Genomic DNA, 17,877 nt, shown 5'->3' on the forward strand with positions numbered 1-17,877 from the left:
AAGGGTTTGAACCACACATCTAGTGCCCCTACTTTTAAGGCTGTCAGCTGAGGGATGGGCCCCCAAATCACCTATGTATGAAAGCTAAAAGGGCTTGCATTCACAAGTCCCAAAGGACTCTAGCAAACAAAGGAGCAGTTCACGGGTGCATGAGCACTTGCTGTAACTATCCCTGACTCCCCTGGGCTAGGCACAGAGGAAGCCGACAGAAACAACCATCTCCCAGTCTTTCTCTGGAAGGGGGTTTGATGCATACTTTACAAGCTGCTGTGTGAGGTTCTGGCCTTTAATTAACATGGATCTACTTGCTGGCTACAGTCTTCCAAAGGGCCCAGAAGAGCTAGTGGGCGCTTCCCCTGCTTTCTTCCACCAGCTTGCTCCAATAAGAAAAGCAATAATAAATAATGCAGGGAAATCTCATGTACCTTGCCCAGTTTCCCTGATGGCAATATCCTGCAAAACTATAGGGCAGTAACGTGATTAGTATATTGATATTGATAAAGTCAAGATATAGAAATTTTCCATCACTACAGAGATCCCTCCACTTGCCCTTTTATAGCCACTCACCTCTGACCTCTAGCAACCACTAATCTGTTCTTCATTTCTGTAATTTTGTCAATTCAAGAATATCACATAACTGGACAATGTGTAATCCTTTAAAAAAATTTTTTTTGAGTTGACACACAATGTTACATTAGTTTCAGGTGTACAACATAGTGATTCCATAAGTTTATAATTTATGCTGTCCTCACCACAAGTGTAGCTACCATCTATTCCCATATATCACTATTACAATATCACTGACTATTTTCATTATGCTGTCTTGATTTATTTCTTCCATAACTGGAAGCTGTTTTCCTACTCCCCTTCACCCATTTTACCAATACCCCCACTTTCCTCTCCTCTGGTAACCATGGATTCATTCTGTGTTTATAGGTCTATTACTGCATTTTACTTGTTTATTCATTTGTGGGTTTTTTTTTTAGATTCCACATGAGTGAAATCATATGGTATTCATCTTCCTCAGTCTGACTTATTTCACTTAGAATAATACTCTTTATGTCCATCCATATTGTCTCAGATGGCACAATCTTATTCTTTTTTATAGCTGTGTGATATTACAGTGTATATATATCACATCTCTCTTACCCATTTGTCTGTCGATGGACATTTAGATTGTGTAACCTTTTGTTGCTGGCACTTTTCACTCAGCATAATTCCCCAAGATTCATCCAGACTGTTGCATGTATCAAAGTTCATTCCTTTTGGGGGCACCTGAGTGGCTCAGTCAGTTAAGCATCTGACTTTTGAATTCTGCTCAGATCATGATCTCAGAGTTTGTGAGATCCAGCCCTGCATCAGGCTCCACACTAGTGGCACAGAGCCTGCTTGGGTTTCTCTCTCTCCCTTCCTTCTCTTTGCCCCTCACCCAAATAATAAATAAGTAAGCTTTAAAAAAAATCACTCCTTTTTTATTGCTGAGCCCCTGGTATGGATGTAGCATAGTCTGTTTCACCATTTACCTGTGTAAGGATTTCTAGGTTGTTTCTAGCTTTTGGTTATCATAAATAAAGCTGCTATGAACATTCATGGCCAGGTTTCATTTCTCTGTGATAAATACTAGGAGTGCAATACCAATAGAGTAGTTGCATGTTAAGTTTTTAAGGAAATTGCCAAATCATTTTCCAGATTGACCATATATATTAGATCTCCCACCAGCAGTGTACAAGTGCAGTTTCTCTGCATCTTTGTCAGCATTTGCTGTTGTCACTTTCTTATTTTAGCCATTTTGATAGGTATATGTAGTAATTTCTCCTGGTGGTCTTAATTTGCATTTCCCTAATGGCTAATTATATTGAACATCTTTTATGTGCTTGTAGTCATCTGTAGATCTTTGGTGAAATATCTCTTCATGTCTTTTGCCCATTTTCTAATTGTTTTGTATTTTGTACTGTTAAGTTCTGAGGGGAGCACCTGGGTGGCTCAGTCAGCTAAGCATCTGACTCTTGATTTCAGCTCAGAACATCAGTCATGGTCGTAAGATCGAGCCCCGTATCGGGCTCTGTGCTGAGTGTGGAGCCTGCTTGGGATTCTCTCTCTCCATCTCTGCAACTTCCCTGCTTGCTCTCTGTCTCTCTCTCAAAATAAATAAACATTCAAAAAAAAGTTCTGAGGACTCTTTACATATTCTAGACACTAGGTTTTTGTCATATATATGTTATGAAGTTCTCCTAGTCTGTAGCTTGTCTTTTCATACTATTAATAAGATCTTTTGCAAAGCTTAAGTCCTGAATTTTGATGAAGTCTATTTAAGACTTGTCTTAAACAAGTCTGTTTTTGTTTTACAGATTGTGCTTTTAGTGTCAAGTTTAAGAATTATATGCCTAAATCTAGTTCCTGAGGATTTTCCTCTATTTATTTCTAGAAGTTTTATAGTTGTACATTTTATATTTAAGTCTGTGATCCATTTCGAGCCAGTTTTTTTTAAGTTTATTTATTTTCGAGAGAGAGAGAGAGAGAGCACACACACAGGTGCACACATGAGTAGGGAAGGGGCAGAGACAGAGGGAGAGAGAAAATCCCAATTAGGCTCCACACTGTCAGCGCACAGCCTGATGTGGGGTTTGAACTCACAAACTGTAAGATCACGACCTGAGCCAAAATAAAAAGTCTGATGCTTAACTGACCGAGCCACCCAGGTGCCCTCAAGCCAATTTTTGATAAAGTTAATCCTTTAAGAATATTTTATCCTTTCAGATATTCTTTAAGAATATTTTTCTATGTTAGTATTCTTAATCAGTCCTTAGTGCACATTTCATATGTCTAATAGCTTTAAGATTGAGTAATTAATTGAATAATCTTATTGTCTTCTTTTCCTTTTGAGTCCTAGTTCTTTTATTATTAAAAAAGTGCCTCAATAATAGATAAGCGAGATTCAGTGGTCTCTGTTTGTGCTAAAGGGTTTACAAATGACTATGCCTCTAAAGTAGTAAGTCAGGACAGTCAATATTGAATGCTACTATCTGTTGGTCCCTACTATGGACATTGAAATATGGCTTTCCTTGGGAGCTAACAGTGTGATGAGGACTTTAGAGATGAAATTCATTAATTTCAGTGTTCTGTGCTCATTGTTGGAGTCAGCTTAGTATGATGGCTAAGAACCTAGACTCTGGATTCCATCAGTTTGGGATGGAGTTGTGGCTTTCTCACATGCCACCTGAGTAAGGTAACCTCACTAGTCCTTAATTTCCTTACTTATAAGATGTACATTATAAGGTTGTTATGAGGATTGGAAAATACATATAAAGTTCTTAGTATAAGTGCCTGGCACAGAGTAAGCACTTCTTCATAAGTTGACCGTGGTAGAGATGGAGGTAGCAGTAGACAGGAAAGAGGAGACCTACTGGTCTATGTAGGCAAAGATGTTGTTGTAATACAGAGAAGAACAGTTATCTCAGAGATGAGTACTCCTGAACTGAATCTGAAGGATTAAAAGAGGACTTCGACTACCTCCATTTTGACCTGTCTGTACTTTCGTATTGATTAAGTTGTTCTTTCCAGCTTATCTCTTAACTTAGGCAAAAGACCCCTGCAGGCAAAACATCCCTTGGCGGGAACCACAACTACCCCCGCAAGCAATGAGGTCTGCTCTGACATCAGCAAGACCCCACGTGACTGACCCCAAGACAATGATCTTTACAGCTTACCCACATGTACCCACCAACCTTTGTCGTCCCACATTCTCCTTATATAAACCTAGAAGTATTTTCAGCACGTTGGAAACAGTCTTTGAGACGCTAGTCTGCTGTCTTTCCAGTGTTGGCCTCACCAAAATAAATCCCTTTCTTGGGTCACCCTCACTCATCTCTCTACTTGTGGATTTTGTCAGTGGCACGTGGCTTAACCTGGTCTGTTTGGGACCCCCAGAACCAGGTGCTCTTGCACCCCTATGCCCTGATTACAGGATGACTAAGATTTAGCTAGGAAAAGAAAGGAAGGAAGAGCATTCAGGACAAATACAACACGAACAAAGGTACAGAAATGAAAGATTGTGTATAAGTATATGCAATACAGCAATTTGTTATTAATAGAACTTGAAGTAGGAATTGAAAAGTAAGAGAAGTGGCTGGAAAGGTAGGCAAGGTTCAGATCATGGAAGGTGTTGGACTTTTTCAAAGCAAAAGGGGGGCACTAAAGAGAGTAAGAGAATAGAATGGTGGGGCGCCTTGGTGGTTCAGTCGGTTAAGTGTCCAACTCTTGATTTCAACTCAGATCATGATCTCACAGGTCTTGGGATCGAGCCCCATGTCAGGCTCTGAGCTGACAGCATGGAGCCTGCTTGGTATTCTCTCTTTCCCTTTCTCTCTGCCCCTTTACTGCCCATGTGCTTTCTCTCTCTCTCTCTCTCTCTCTCTCTCTCTCTCTCTCTCAAAATAATAAACATTTTTAAAAAGAGAAGAGCATGGCATAGTTATTTGCATTTTTAGTAAGCTCACTCTGCAGAGTGAAGACTGCTTTGAAGTGGAGGGCATAACTGGAAGATGCTCTTTGACAGTTCAGTTGAGAGATGAAGGCCAGAATCAGGGCCATAGTAACTGAGAATTGAATGTCATTCTTGTCCTTATTTTCATATAAAAATCTCCTGTTCTGGGTACCTGGATGGCTCAGTCAGAAGAACACACAACTCTTAATCCCTGGGTTGTGAGTTCAAGCCCCACATTGGGTGTAGAGATTACTTAAAAATAAAATCTTAAAAACAAAAAACAAAACAAAGAAACAAAACAAAACAGAAAACAACCTCCTATTCCATTCAGGGCTTCAGTTGGTGATGCAGACTAGCCTGAGGTTGTAGGGTGTGTAAGACTGGAAGTCTGGTATATGAGGGCTCTAAAAAGTTCTGTCTGAGACTGGCTATAGTTCTTCTGGCTTCAGCTACTAGGACTGAGTGATCCTGTCTGTCCTCTAGGTTAAATATGATCTCTTAATACCACCTAAATCATATATATTCACCTAATAGAAAACTGATATATATATATTTTTTTGTAATACACCAACTTGGGAATGGATAAAGTGGAGGGAAGAAATTACTTAAAAGTACATGTAAGAAACAGGAATTTGATTCCACCCTACATTTCCTAAAATCTTTATTTTCCTTCACCATTTTCCCTCCTTGTTTATGAAGGCTTAAAAATGTTAATCTTTATTTCTTCTTATATAAAGCTAAATAAGCATAAAGTAAAAAAGCATAAAGAATTCAATTCACTGCTGTTTTATATTCTTCTGTGCCATTTCATTTATGACAGTGAGAACAGACTTCTACTTATTCAAATTAACCACAGTGAAAATCCTTTGGAAAAGAGCTGCATCCATTTTGTAGACTGTTTGAATGTATGAAAGTACAGCTGACTAAAGATATATGACAAGAATAAGTTAATGTTTTGGGATATTACAAAGAAGAGTGCTATTTCTCTTGGTGTGTGTGTGTATGTGTGTATACACAGCTTTTGAGATAAAACTTACACTCCATAATTAAACTATTTCAAGTGTGCAATTTAATGGTTGGTTGTTTCTTTAACAGGGAAAAAAAGATGTGACCCAGATATTTAACAACATCCTGAGAAGACAGATAGGCACTCGGAGTCCTACTGTGGAGTACATTAGTGCTCATCCTCATATCCTGTTTATGCTCCTCAAAGGGTAGGTACATGGTTTCCTTTAAAGAAGTAGGTTTGATTATAGAATAGTTGTTAAAAGTATTATAGCATTAGCCTCATTTGAGATATGATGGGTTCTCATTTGGAATCACAGGAAAGCTATTTGCCATACTTGAGGACAGCCCTCCAAATCTACATTTCTATGATTACATGGGTTACAGCAAAATCTTTTCTTTGTATGTTTCTAAATAGAGTTCCTTCCATTTACTGTTTCTTTTTCCTCTACTTTCCTGTTATCTCTGTCTCTTCTTATTATATTATTAACTGTGTTTCTCAATCTGCCCTTTTCTTAGCTATGCAGTTACCCTTTTCCTGTTTGCATGAGACCGAATCCCCTGACCCTGAACTTCAATACACACACACACACACACACACACACATACACACACACACCTTCCAGTGGCTGGCTAGCATCTGCCAAGGTGACATGCTTCCATGTGGGGAAGCATATTTGCTTGTGCAGCATATATATATATATATGCATGAGCCAAAAAACAAAAGTCTAGTCAGATAATAGAATCTCTATTATTTTTTTATATCTATACTCATTTACAAATGTTTCAAGGGCATTCTGTGTCTACTCTAACTCCCAAAGACCAGAGATCTGGATGTAGCAAGTCTTGGGGACAGCAGACTGTCTTCTTCCTCCTCTGCCCTATTTTTCTACCTCACAGTCTCAAACCTAGCATGCTGTTCCATACCTACCCCATCTCATCTCTGTTCAGTTCCCATTTCCTCCCTGGTACATTTAAAAATACTTAATTGGGGGGAGGACCCAAGATGCTGGAACAGCATGGAAGTTTTTTTTGTGTCTCGCGTCCATGAAATACAGCCAGATCAACACTAAAGCATCCTGCACACCTAGAAAACTGATTTGAGAATTAACACAATGATCTGTACAACCTGAACCACAGAACTCAGCAGGTATGCGGTGTGGAGAGGTCAACTGGGGGAGAGAGAAGCCGTGGAGGGCAGGGAGCAGTTTTTGCCTGTGGAGAGAGGACAGAGAGGAGGGGAGAGTATGGGAAAAGCACCCCCCCAAAATCAACTGGAGAGAAAGTGGAAAAGGGGAAACAGCCAAAGGGACTGAACTAAAAAGGGAGAAAGGAGAAAGGAGAGGGCTTAAATTCCATTAGAACTCTATAAACAGGGGGAACACAGAGTCTGAAACTCCACAGCTTGATACCTGGAGGTGCTCTGGTAAGAAGGGCAAATCCCCTGGAGCAAAGTGAAGTCCGGGGGTCTTCCGGCCACATGAGGAGAGGTGGTTCCCCTGCTGGGAGGACATCTGATAGAGGCTGTGTGGCCTCCCCCAGGGAAAGGCCCCAGTGGCCTCAGAAGAACACCCACATTTGCTGGTGCTAGAACAAGGTCGTTGGGGGTGAAGCCTGGTGCCAGATGCTTGTTGTGATTTTCCATAATCCCTGAAACGCTGCTGCTACACCATCTTGGGAACTTTTTCTGGGGTGGGCTGGCACCCAGCCGCAGTCTCTGGGCATCAGCAGCAGCACGTTCCCGTGAATGTTCCTGGGTGTGGCCAGCACCCAGCCATTGCTCAGTTAGACCCTCCCGCAGAGGGGCGGAATGGGTCAAAGCCACAGTCCCTCAGAAGTAAGGGGTCAGGAAAAACAGCCACATTTGAGATAAAACTCAGGAGGGAGGAGCTGCCTGGGGTTTGGTCATGGACAGTGTAGGAGTGTGGAGTGGACAGAAGCCAGAGACAAAGGACGGGTGGGCAATTATGGATGGGGAGAACAGAGTTCTGATACTAGAGACTGGGTAGCTGGGTGATGCCATTTTCACCCCTCCCGCTCATGGGTATACACACCTACAAGCTCCACAACAATTCACACCAGTAAACTAAGCAGCGCCATCTAGTGGAGAACAGAGTTGTTACACTAAGCCCAGTCCAACTGGGCCAACCTCACTCTTCAGGAACACAAATCTCTCCACCTGCTTAGTTTATGGAATATAAAGCGATTCATAGTTTGACTTCTAGGTGAAAACTAAGTCATTTCAATCATATTTCAGTTTGTTCACTGGTCCATCTATTCAATTTTCTTTTTCTCTTTCATTTCTTTTTCATAAATACAGAAAAATTTTCATTTTCAATTTTTATTAAAAATACCTTTAATTTTTTTTCTACTATATTTTTTACTTTTGTGTAATTTTTTTCAAATTCTATTTTATTTCCATCATTTCATTTTATTCTATTTCAGTGTATTCAGTTTTTCAAATTTTCAAATGATTTCCTTTTTTTTTTTCTTTCCCCTTTTTTCTCTAATCTATTAAGCCCCTTTCAACACCCAGACCAAAACACACCTAGGATCTAGCATAATTTATTTGATTTATATGTGTGTGTGTTGTTTTTAATTTTTTTATTTTATTTTCTTAATTTTAATTTTTTTTTTACCTCATTAATGACTTTTCTCCCTTCAAAATGACGAAATGAAGGATTTCACCCCAAAAGAAAGAGCAGGAAGAAACGACTGCCAGGGACTTGACCAACACAGATGCAACAAGATGTCTGAAACAGAATTTAGAATCACGATAGTAAGAATACTAGCTGGAGTCGAAAACAGATTAGAATCCCTTTCTGCAGAGATAAAGGAAGTAAAAGCTAGTCAGGATCAAATAAAAAATGGTATAACTAAGCTGCAATCTCGAATGGATGCCATGATGACAAGGATGCATGAGGCAGAGCAGAGAATCAGAGATAGAGAGGACAAACTTATGGGGAATAATGAAGCAGAAAAAAAGAGGGAGACTAAGGCAAAAGAGCATGATTTAAGAATTAGAGAAATCAGTGACTCACTAAAAAGGAACAACATCAGAATCATAGGGGTCCCAGAAGATGAAGAGAGAGAAAAGTGGGTAGAAAGGTTATGTGAGCAACTCATAGCAGAGAACTTTGCTAACCTGGGGAAAGACACAGACATCAAAATCCAGGAAGCACAGAGAACTCACATTAGATTCAATACAAAACAGCCACCAACAAGACATACCATAGTCAAATTCACAAATTACTCTGGCAAGGAAAGAATCATGAAAGCAGCAAGGAAAAAAAAGGGTCCTTAACCTACAAGGGAATACAGATCAGGTTTGCAGCAGACCTATCCACAGAAACGTGGCAGGCCAGAAAGGAGTGGGAGGATATATTCAATGTGCTGAATCAGAAAAATATGCAGCCAGGAATTCTTTATCCAGCAAGGCTGTCATTCAAAATAGAAGGAGAAATAAAAAGTTTCCCACACAAACAAAAATTAAAGGAGTTTGTGACCACTAAACCAGCCCTGGAAGAGATTTTAACAGGGATTCTCTTAGGGGAGAAAAGATATACATACATATATACATACATACATACATACATACATACATACATACATACCAAAAGCATCAAAGACTAGAAATGACCAGAGAACACCACCAGAAACTTCAACTCTAGAAGCAACATAATGTCAATAAATTCATATCTTTCAGTACTCACTCTAAATGTCAATGGACTAAATGCTCCCATCAAAAGACATAGGGTAACAGAATGGATAAGAAAACAAGATCCATCTATATGCTGTTTACAAGAGACCCACTTTAGACCGAGAGACATCTTCATATTGAAAGTAAGGGGATGGAGAACCATCTATCATGCTAATGGTCACCAAAAGAAAGCCGGAATAGCCATACTGATATCAGATAATCTGGACTTTAAAGTAAACAATGTAATAAGAGGTAAAGCAGGCATTATATCATAATTAAGGGGTCTATCCACCAAGAAGACCTAACAACTGTAAACATTTATGCTCCAAATGTGGGAAAACCCAAATATATAAATGAATTAATCACAAAAATAAAGAAACTTACTAATAATACCATAATAGTAGGGGATTCAATGCCGCACTTACAGCAATGGACAGATCATCTAGACCAGAAAATCAACAAGAAAACAATGGCTTTGAATGACACACTGGACCAGATGGACTGAACAGTTATATTCTGAACATTTCATCCTAAAGCAGCAGAATATACATTCCTCTCCAGTGCACATGGAACATCTTCCAGAATAGATCACATACTGGGACACAAATCCGCCATCAACAAGTACTAAAAGATCGAGATCATACCATGCATATTTTCAGACCACGATGCTATGAAACTCAAAATCAACCACAAGAAAAAATTCGGAAAGGTAACAAATACTTGGAGACTAAAGAACATCCGACTAAAGAATTAATGGGCTAACCAAGAAGTTAAGGAAGAAATTAAAAAGCACATGGAAGCCAGTGAAAATCATACCACCACAACCCAAAACCTCTGCGATGCAGGTTCCCATAAGAGGGAAGTATACAGCAATCCAGACCCTCCTAAAGAAGGAAGAAAGGTCTCAGATACACAACCTAACCTTACACCTTAAAGAGCTGGAAAAAGAATAGCAAATAAAACCTGAAACCAGCAGAAGACAGGAAATAATAAAGATTAGAGCAGAAATCAATGCCATCGAAACCAAAAAACGGTAGAGCAGATCAATGAAACCAGAAGCTGGTTCTTTGAACGAATTAACAAAACTGATAAACCACTAGCCAGTTTGACCAAAAAGAAAAAGGAAAGGACCCAAATAAATAAAATCAAGAACGAAAGAGGAGAGATCACAACCAACACAGCAAAATAAAAATAATAATAAGAGAATATTATAAGCAATTATACGCCAATAAAATGGGTAATCTGGAAGAAATGGACAAATTCCTAGAAACATATACACTACCAAAACTGAAACAGGAAGAAACAGAGAATATGAACAGACCCATAACCAGTAAAGAAATTGAATTAGGAATCAAAAATCTCCCAAAAAAAACAAGAGTCCAGCGCCAGATGGCTTTCCAGGGGAATTCTACCAAACATTTAAGGAAGAGTTAACACGTACTCTCTTGAAGCTGTCCCAAAGAATAGAAATGGAAGGAAAACTTCCAAACTCCTTCTATGAACCAGCATGACCTTGATTCCAAACCCAGACAAAGACCCCACTAAAAAGGAGAACTATAGACCAGTTTCCCTGATGAACATGTATGCAAAAATCCTCAAGAAAATATTATTAGCCAACCGGATCCAACAATACATTAACAATTTTTTTCACCATGACCAAGCGGGATTTATACCTGGGATGCAGGGCTGGTTCAATATCCGCAAAACAATCAATGTGATTCATCACATCAATAAAAAAAGGACAAGAACCATATGATCCTCTCAATAGATGCAGAGAAAGCATTTGACAAAATACAGCATCCTTTCTTGATAAAAACCCTCAAGAAAGTAGGGAGAGAAGGATCATACCTCGAGATCATAAAAGCCATGTATGAAAGACCCAATGCTAATATCATCCTCAATGGGGAAAAACTGAGAGCTTTCCCCCTAAGGTCAGGAACAAGACCTGACCACCCTCTGACCATGGGGATGTCCACTCTCACCACTGTTATTCAACATAGTATTGGAAGTCTTAGCCTCTGCAGTCAGACAACACAAAGAAATAAAAGGCATCCAAATCGGCCAGGAGGAGGTCAAACTTTCACTCTTTGCAGATGACATGATACTCTATATGGAAAACCCAAAAGATTCCATGCTGATCCATGAATTCAGCAAAGTGGCAGGATATAAAATCAATGCACAGAAATCGGTTGTATTCCTATACACCAACAATGAAGCAACAGAAAGAGAAATCAAGGAATCGATCCCATTTATAATTGCACCAAAACCCATAAAATACCTAGGAATAAATCTAACCAAAGAGGTGAAAAGTCTATACACTGAAAACTATAGAAAGCTTATGAAAGAAATTGAAGAAGACACAAAAACACGGAAAAATTTTCCATGCTCCTGGATAGGAAGAACAAATATTGTTAAAATGTAGCTACTACCCAAAGCAATCTACATATTGAATGCAATCCCTATCAAAAAAACACCAGCATTCTTCACAGAGCTAGAACAAACAATCCTAAAATTTGTATGGAACCAGAAAAGACCCTAAATAGCCAAAGCAATCTTGAAAAAGAAAACCAAAGCAGGAGGCATGACAATCCTCCTGAAGCAAGGGTTGCCTCTTGAAGCAAGACTTCAAGCTGTATTACAAGGCTGTAATCATCAAGTCAGTATGGTATTGGCACAAACGCAGACACACAGATCAATGGAACAGAATAGAGAACTGAGAAATGGACCCACAAACGTATGGCCATCTAATCTTTGACAAAGCAGGAAAGAATATCCAATGGAATAAAGACAGTCTCTTCAGTAAGTGGTGCTGGGAAAACTGGACAGCAACATGCAGAAAAATGAACCTGGACCACTGTCTTACACCATACCCCAAAACACACTCAAAATGGATGAAAGACCTAAATGTAAGACACTTCGGAAGCCATCAAAATCCTCCAGGAGAAAGCAGGCAAACACCTCTTTGACCTTGGCCTCAGCAACTTCTTACTTAATGCATCTCCGGAGGCAAGGGAAACAAAAGCAAAAATGAACTATTGGGACCTCATCAAAATAAAATCTTCTGCACAGGGAAGGAAACAATCAGCAAAACTAAAAGGCAACCGACGGAATGGGAGAAGATATTTGTAAACGACATATCAGGTAAAGGGTTAGTATCCAAAATCTATAAAGAACGTATCAAACTCAACACCCAAAAAACAAATAATCCAGTGGAGAAATGGGCAAAAGACATGAAGAGACACTTCTCCAAAGTAGACATCCAGATGGCCAGCCGGTGCATGAAAAATGTTCAACATCACTCATCATCAGGGAAATACAAATCAAAACCACAATGAGATACCACCTTACACTTGTCAGAATGGCTGACATTAACAACTCAGGCAACAACAGATGTTGGCAAGGATGTGGAGAAAGGATCTGTTTTGCACTGCTGGTAGGAATGAAAACTGGTGCAGCCACTCTGGAAAACAGTATGGAGCTTCCTCAAAAAATTAAAAATAATACCACCTTACGATCCAGCAGTTGCACTACTAGGTATTTATACAAGGGATACAGGTATGCTGTTTCAAAGGGGCACATGCACCCCAATGTTTATAGCAGCATTATCGACACTAGCTAAAATATGGAAAGAACCCAAGTGTCCATTGACAGATGAATGGATAAAGAAGATGTGGTGTATATATATACAATGCAGTATTACTTGGCAATCAAAAAGAATGAAATCCTGCCATTTGCAACTACGTGGATGGAACTAGAGGGTGTTATGCTAAGCAAAATTACTCAGTCAGAGAAAGACAAATATATGACTTCACTAATATAAGGACTTTAAGACACAAAACAGATGAACACAAGGGAAGGGAAGCAAAAATAATATAAAAACAAGGAGGGGGAAAACATAAGAGACAAATATGGAGAACAAACAGAGGTTTACTGGAGGGGTTGTGGGAGGGGGGATGGGCTAAATGGGTGAGGGGCATTAAGGAATCTACTCCTGAAATCACTGTTGCACTATATGATAACTAACTTGGATGCAAATTAAAAAAATACAAAAAAGAAAAACCCATTTGTTTCAAGATAATACATAACATGTAGTTTAAAAATCAGATATATCAACATACAGCAGTTTAAAAAAAACTTTTTTTAACGTTCATTTATTTTTGAGAGAGAGAGAGAGAGAGAGAGAGCATTAGCAGGGAATCGGCAGAGCGAGGAGACACAGAACCCAAAGGAGGCTCCAGGCTCTGAGCCACCAGCACAGAGCCTGACGTGGGGCTCAAACCCACAAACTGTGAGATCATGTCCTAAGTTGAAGTTGGATGCTTAATTGACTTAGCCACCCAGGTGCCCCAACACATAGCCGCTTTTTGCTTTTCCCTCCTCCATTCCTCAGTCCCGTTGTCCAGAGACAACCACTTTCATCTTTTTTATTTGTTCATCTGGTATTTACCTCTATATTTTAAATAGCTAGCTTATACTAATCTTTTGGTTTATCAATTTTAAAAATGTTCCTTTGACTTTCTATAGACTAGATGATAATTTAGTTTTTTCACTGCCACCATTATTTTATTTTCCTTCCTCGTATCCTCCCGATATACTTTATCACAACTTTTTATTTTATTAAAACTCACATTTAAATTATCATGGGTATGTAATTATTATTATTCATTGTTGGCCAAAGTAGTATACTATGATTATTTTGTTTTTTGGTAGAAAATATTGTTTTTACTGGAAGATTGTGTCTTTCAGTTCTGGAAAGGGAAATACAATTGTATCATAAATGAGAGTAGGCTAAACTAATAACAAACTTTAAACTTTATAAAAGGCCACAAAATGGAGTGGCTTCACTCCCAGATAAGTTTATTTGTCATATAATAGTGCAGAGCAGATGTTTTGGGTCAGCGGGGTCTTCTGCCTTCCTCACCATGTGGTTCCTAAGATCATATTGTTCACCTTTACCATTTTAGCTCACAGGAAGGTAAAAATACATGGAGACAATTTAACCCCGGCCTGGAAATGGCTCGACATTATTCCCATTTCCATTCCATTTGAGAGCACTTTGTCATTTGGCCCCTTAATTCTTAAGGAAGGAAATCTGAGAGATATTGACTAGTGCCCAGAAAGAAGATGACAGTGGATTTTGGTGGACCACTATCATTCTCTGTCACATATTATTTCTTTGAAAATTTCTTCCCTTTCATTTTCTCTGTTCTCACTTTCTAGATTTCCTATTAGAGTTTAATTTCCAGGATTGATTTCTTATCTCTTCTGTTTTCCATCTCTTATCTTTTTATGTGTTGGAAGATGTTAATTATATCTTTTTTTTTAAGTTTAGTTTATTTTGTGAGAGAACACACACAGGAGGGAGAGAGAGAGGGAGAGAGAAAGGGAATCCTAAGGCTCCACGCTGTGAGCATGGAGCCCAGTGTAGGGATTGAACTCATGAACTGTGAGATCATGACTTGAGCTGAAACCAAGACGTTGGATGCCTGACTAAGCCACCCAGGTGCCCCTAATATATGTTTTATTGAAGATAAACTGTATTGAATTTTCATTTCAACTATAAGAACTCTTTTGTTCTCTGATTATTCCTTTTTCTTGTCTCTTTCACTTCCTGGTTCTGTGACCTTAAGCAAGACACTGCACCTTTTCGAGCCTCAGTTTTCTTGTCTGTAAAATAAAAATAAAATTTGTAATATTACCTTCACGCCAAAATAATGTTGCCTTTTATGCCATTGACTCTGCATCATCAGAAAGATTTGTGTTTTCAGCCAGGGTTCTGCCACTTACTTACTGTAAGACCTTGGGCAAAGATATCTAACTTCCTTATGCATTGGTTTCCTCTTTGCAATAGGGAGTCAATAATAATACCTACATCAGTATGTCATTATGAGTCTTCAATGAGATAATGCTTATGAAGCACATCACCTAGCACATGGTATTCCATAACAACTAATCTGAGAAATTACTATCCCTATTCCTCTTAAGAGCTGCAATTCCCATAGAAACATATAAACAATTTTAAGCAAATATAATTAACTAAGGCCATATACAACTGCCAGAATAGTATTATAAAGAAAGTGCTCATTTGCAGCTGGAGTGGATCTGCAAGATTTAATGGACCCACAAATATGATTTGCACAGCTGGTCATTGATGATAATAAGGCCAAGGTGATCAATTTATACCCACTTCTGTAGATTCTAAAATTTAAGCTCTAAAGCATTTGACGGTATTCTGAAGATAATGGGGGAGCCATTGAAGAGTTTTGGAGAGAGGAAGCATATCAGATTTGTGTTTCAGGAAATGAATTATTAGTAGTTAAAAAAGATTAGCTTGGGGGCGCCTGGGTGGCTCACTCGGTTAAGCGTCCGACTTCGGCTCAGGTCATGATCTCGCGGTCTGTGGGTTCGAGCCCCGCCTCAGGCTCTGTGCTGACAGCTCAGAGCCTGGAGCCTGCTTCCGATTCTGTGTCTCCCTCTCTCTCTGACCCTCCCCCATTCATGCTCTGTCTCCCTCTGTCTCAAAAATAAATAAACATTAAAAAAAAAAAAAAGATTAGCCTGTAAATAAATGATCCCTTGAGAATGCTGACATGACCTGGAGATCATGTTGGCTCATGGAGAAGAGAAGTGGTGTGGGTGATCTAAAACAGTATCTTCCATGGTGGGGTCACTGTGTGAAGGCATGCATGCAACTCCATTCTGCAGTGGGCATTATTTGTCTAGGGCATCTCCTATAGCTACTGTCACTGATTAACAGTCAGGTGATGGCAAGTACCTTATATTTATTTTGTGCAGAGAGCCATGCCAGATATGAGTGGCTATGTTAAAGACCTGGATTTGGGGGCACCTGGGTGGCTCAGTCGGTTAAGCAGCTCTGTATCTCAGCTCAGGTCGTGATCTCACAGTTTCGTGAGTTTGAGCCCCACATCGGGCTCTGTGCTGACAGTGCAGGGCCTGCTTGAGATTTTCTCTCTCCTTTTCTTTCTCTCTGCCCCTCCCCCACTTGCACTGTCTCTCTCTTTCTCGCTCTCTCTCAAAATAAATAAACATTAAAAATTTTTTTTAATTAAAGAAAGACACGGATATGGTATCTTCTTACCAAGGAAATTATCAACAATAGAAAACTAATACTGTTAAGCTATAAGAATTCAGATTAATGAAGAAGAAAGGCAAGTCAATAAATTATAAAGTATGATGGTGGGGTTATTTAAAATTAACTTCATTCCTTTTATAGATAGTAGAATGTATGTAGATTTGATACATATTAAATATGCTTTATGGAAGATAGGAAAATTTAGCATAATTGGATATTTATTTAGAAAATTAAGTCTGAAAAATTGTGAGGTACATTGAAGAAAACAACTTTTTTTCCCATTTCTAGAAATAATAAGACAGAAGATAAACAGCTAATTGCAAATGCTATTTATTAATAATTTAACTGCTGGAACATATCACAGATCTATAGTGAGCCTTTTATCTGTGTTGTGCACAGGATGCATTAAAGTGTAATTGTGCACCATGGCTCGCACCCTCCCTGTTCAGTTAGAGAGAGCTGGGAAAATCATTGGTACAGGGAAGCCAGGCAGGGGAACTAGCCTAAGCTAGATGTGATGTCCACTTTGCACAGACAAGAGGTGGAGATGAGAAGGAAGGAATCAGGAGGAGACTCACCCATGTCAGGAAAGGGTTTGGGAGCAGGAAGTTCCCAAGTAGCTGCAGAGTGGATGGGAGGAGGGAAGGGGGTTTGAGAAGTGATGTTGTGAGTTAGGAGTTGATTTTTTTTTTTTTTAATTTTTTTTTTCAACATTTATTTATTTTTGGGACAGAGAGAGACAGAGCATGAACAGGGGAGGGGCAGAGAGAGGGAGACATAGAATCGGAAACAGGCTCCAGGCTCTGAGCCATCAGCCCAGAGCCTGACGCGGGGCTCGAACTCACGGACCGCGAGATCGTGACCTGGCTGAAGCCGGACGCTTAACCGACTGCGCCACCCAGGCGCCCCAAGGAGTTGATATTTTTGAGGACACATGTAATGATTGGAATCTCTGTTTTTCCTTTAAAAAAAATATTTATTTTGAGAGCAAGAGAGAGAGGGCACGTGCAAGCAGGGGAGGAGCAGGGAGAGGGAGAGAAAGAATCCCAATCGTGCACTGTCAGCGCTGAGCCCATCTTGGGGCTTGAACTCATGAACTGTGAGAGATCACAACCTGAACTGAAATCAGGAGTCAGACACTTAACTGACTGAGCCACCCAGGCGCCCCTGGAATCTCTTTTAATGACATTTTTTAATGACTTTTTACTATTGGCTACTGTTTCTGTGTGACTCTGTAAAACTTGTGGGACCTTGGTTTTTTAAAAATTAAGAATACATATAAGATTTACTGAGTATGAATAATCAGTGTATCTTTATATATCTTCATTATACCTTTAATTTTTTTGGCATTATTATAATTAACCTTGTTTAGCATTATTATAATTATCCTTTAATTTTTTTCCCTTTAATTATTTGAAAATGTTTTCATGTCCCATTTGATGGTGTGTTTTCTGATGAATTCAAATGACTATTATTCTTATACAAATTATTTGATGTAACAAGTCATTCAGTCTATAAACAAATTCTTAAATTGATGTAAGTAAAAAATCTTCTCTATATTTGAAATATGAACTTTCTATTCATTACTCACCTGTA

General features: G+C 39.1%; 1 protein-coding gene across 12 annotated transcripts in view; it reads left to right on the plus strand.

The window, feature by feature from the left end:
* The window catches only part of CAB39L (calcium binding protein 39 like), a 130,797-nt gene that overhangs the window by 61,759 nt on the left and 51,161 nt on the right, over positions 1-17,877 (plus strand). For all 12 annotated transcript variants that reach the window (XM_040448393.1, XM_040448387.1, XM_040448384.1 and 9 more), the window contains one exon: positions 5,579-5,697. In XM_040448393.1, the coding sequence (XP_040304327.1) occupies positions 5,579-5,697 (119 nt within the window). The remainder of the gene's footprint in view (positions 1-5,578; positions 5,698-17,877) is intronic.

Source organism: Herpailurus yagouaroundi, unplaced genomic scaffold, assembly GCF_014898765.1.
Source record: "Herpailurus yagouaroundi ecotype Mexico unplaced genomic scaffold, PumYag 197, whole genome shotgun sequence".
Lineage (NCBI taxonomy): Eukaryota > Metazoa > Chordata > Mammalia > Carnivora > Felidae > Herpailurus > Herpailurus yagouaroundi.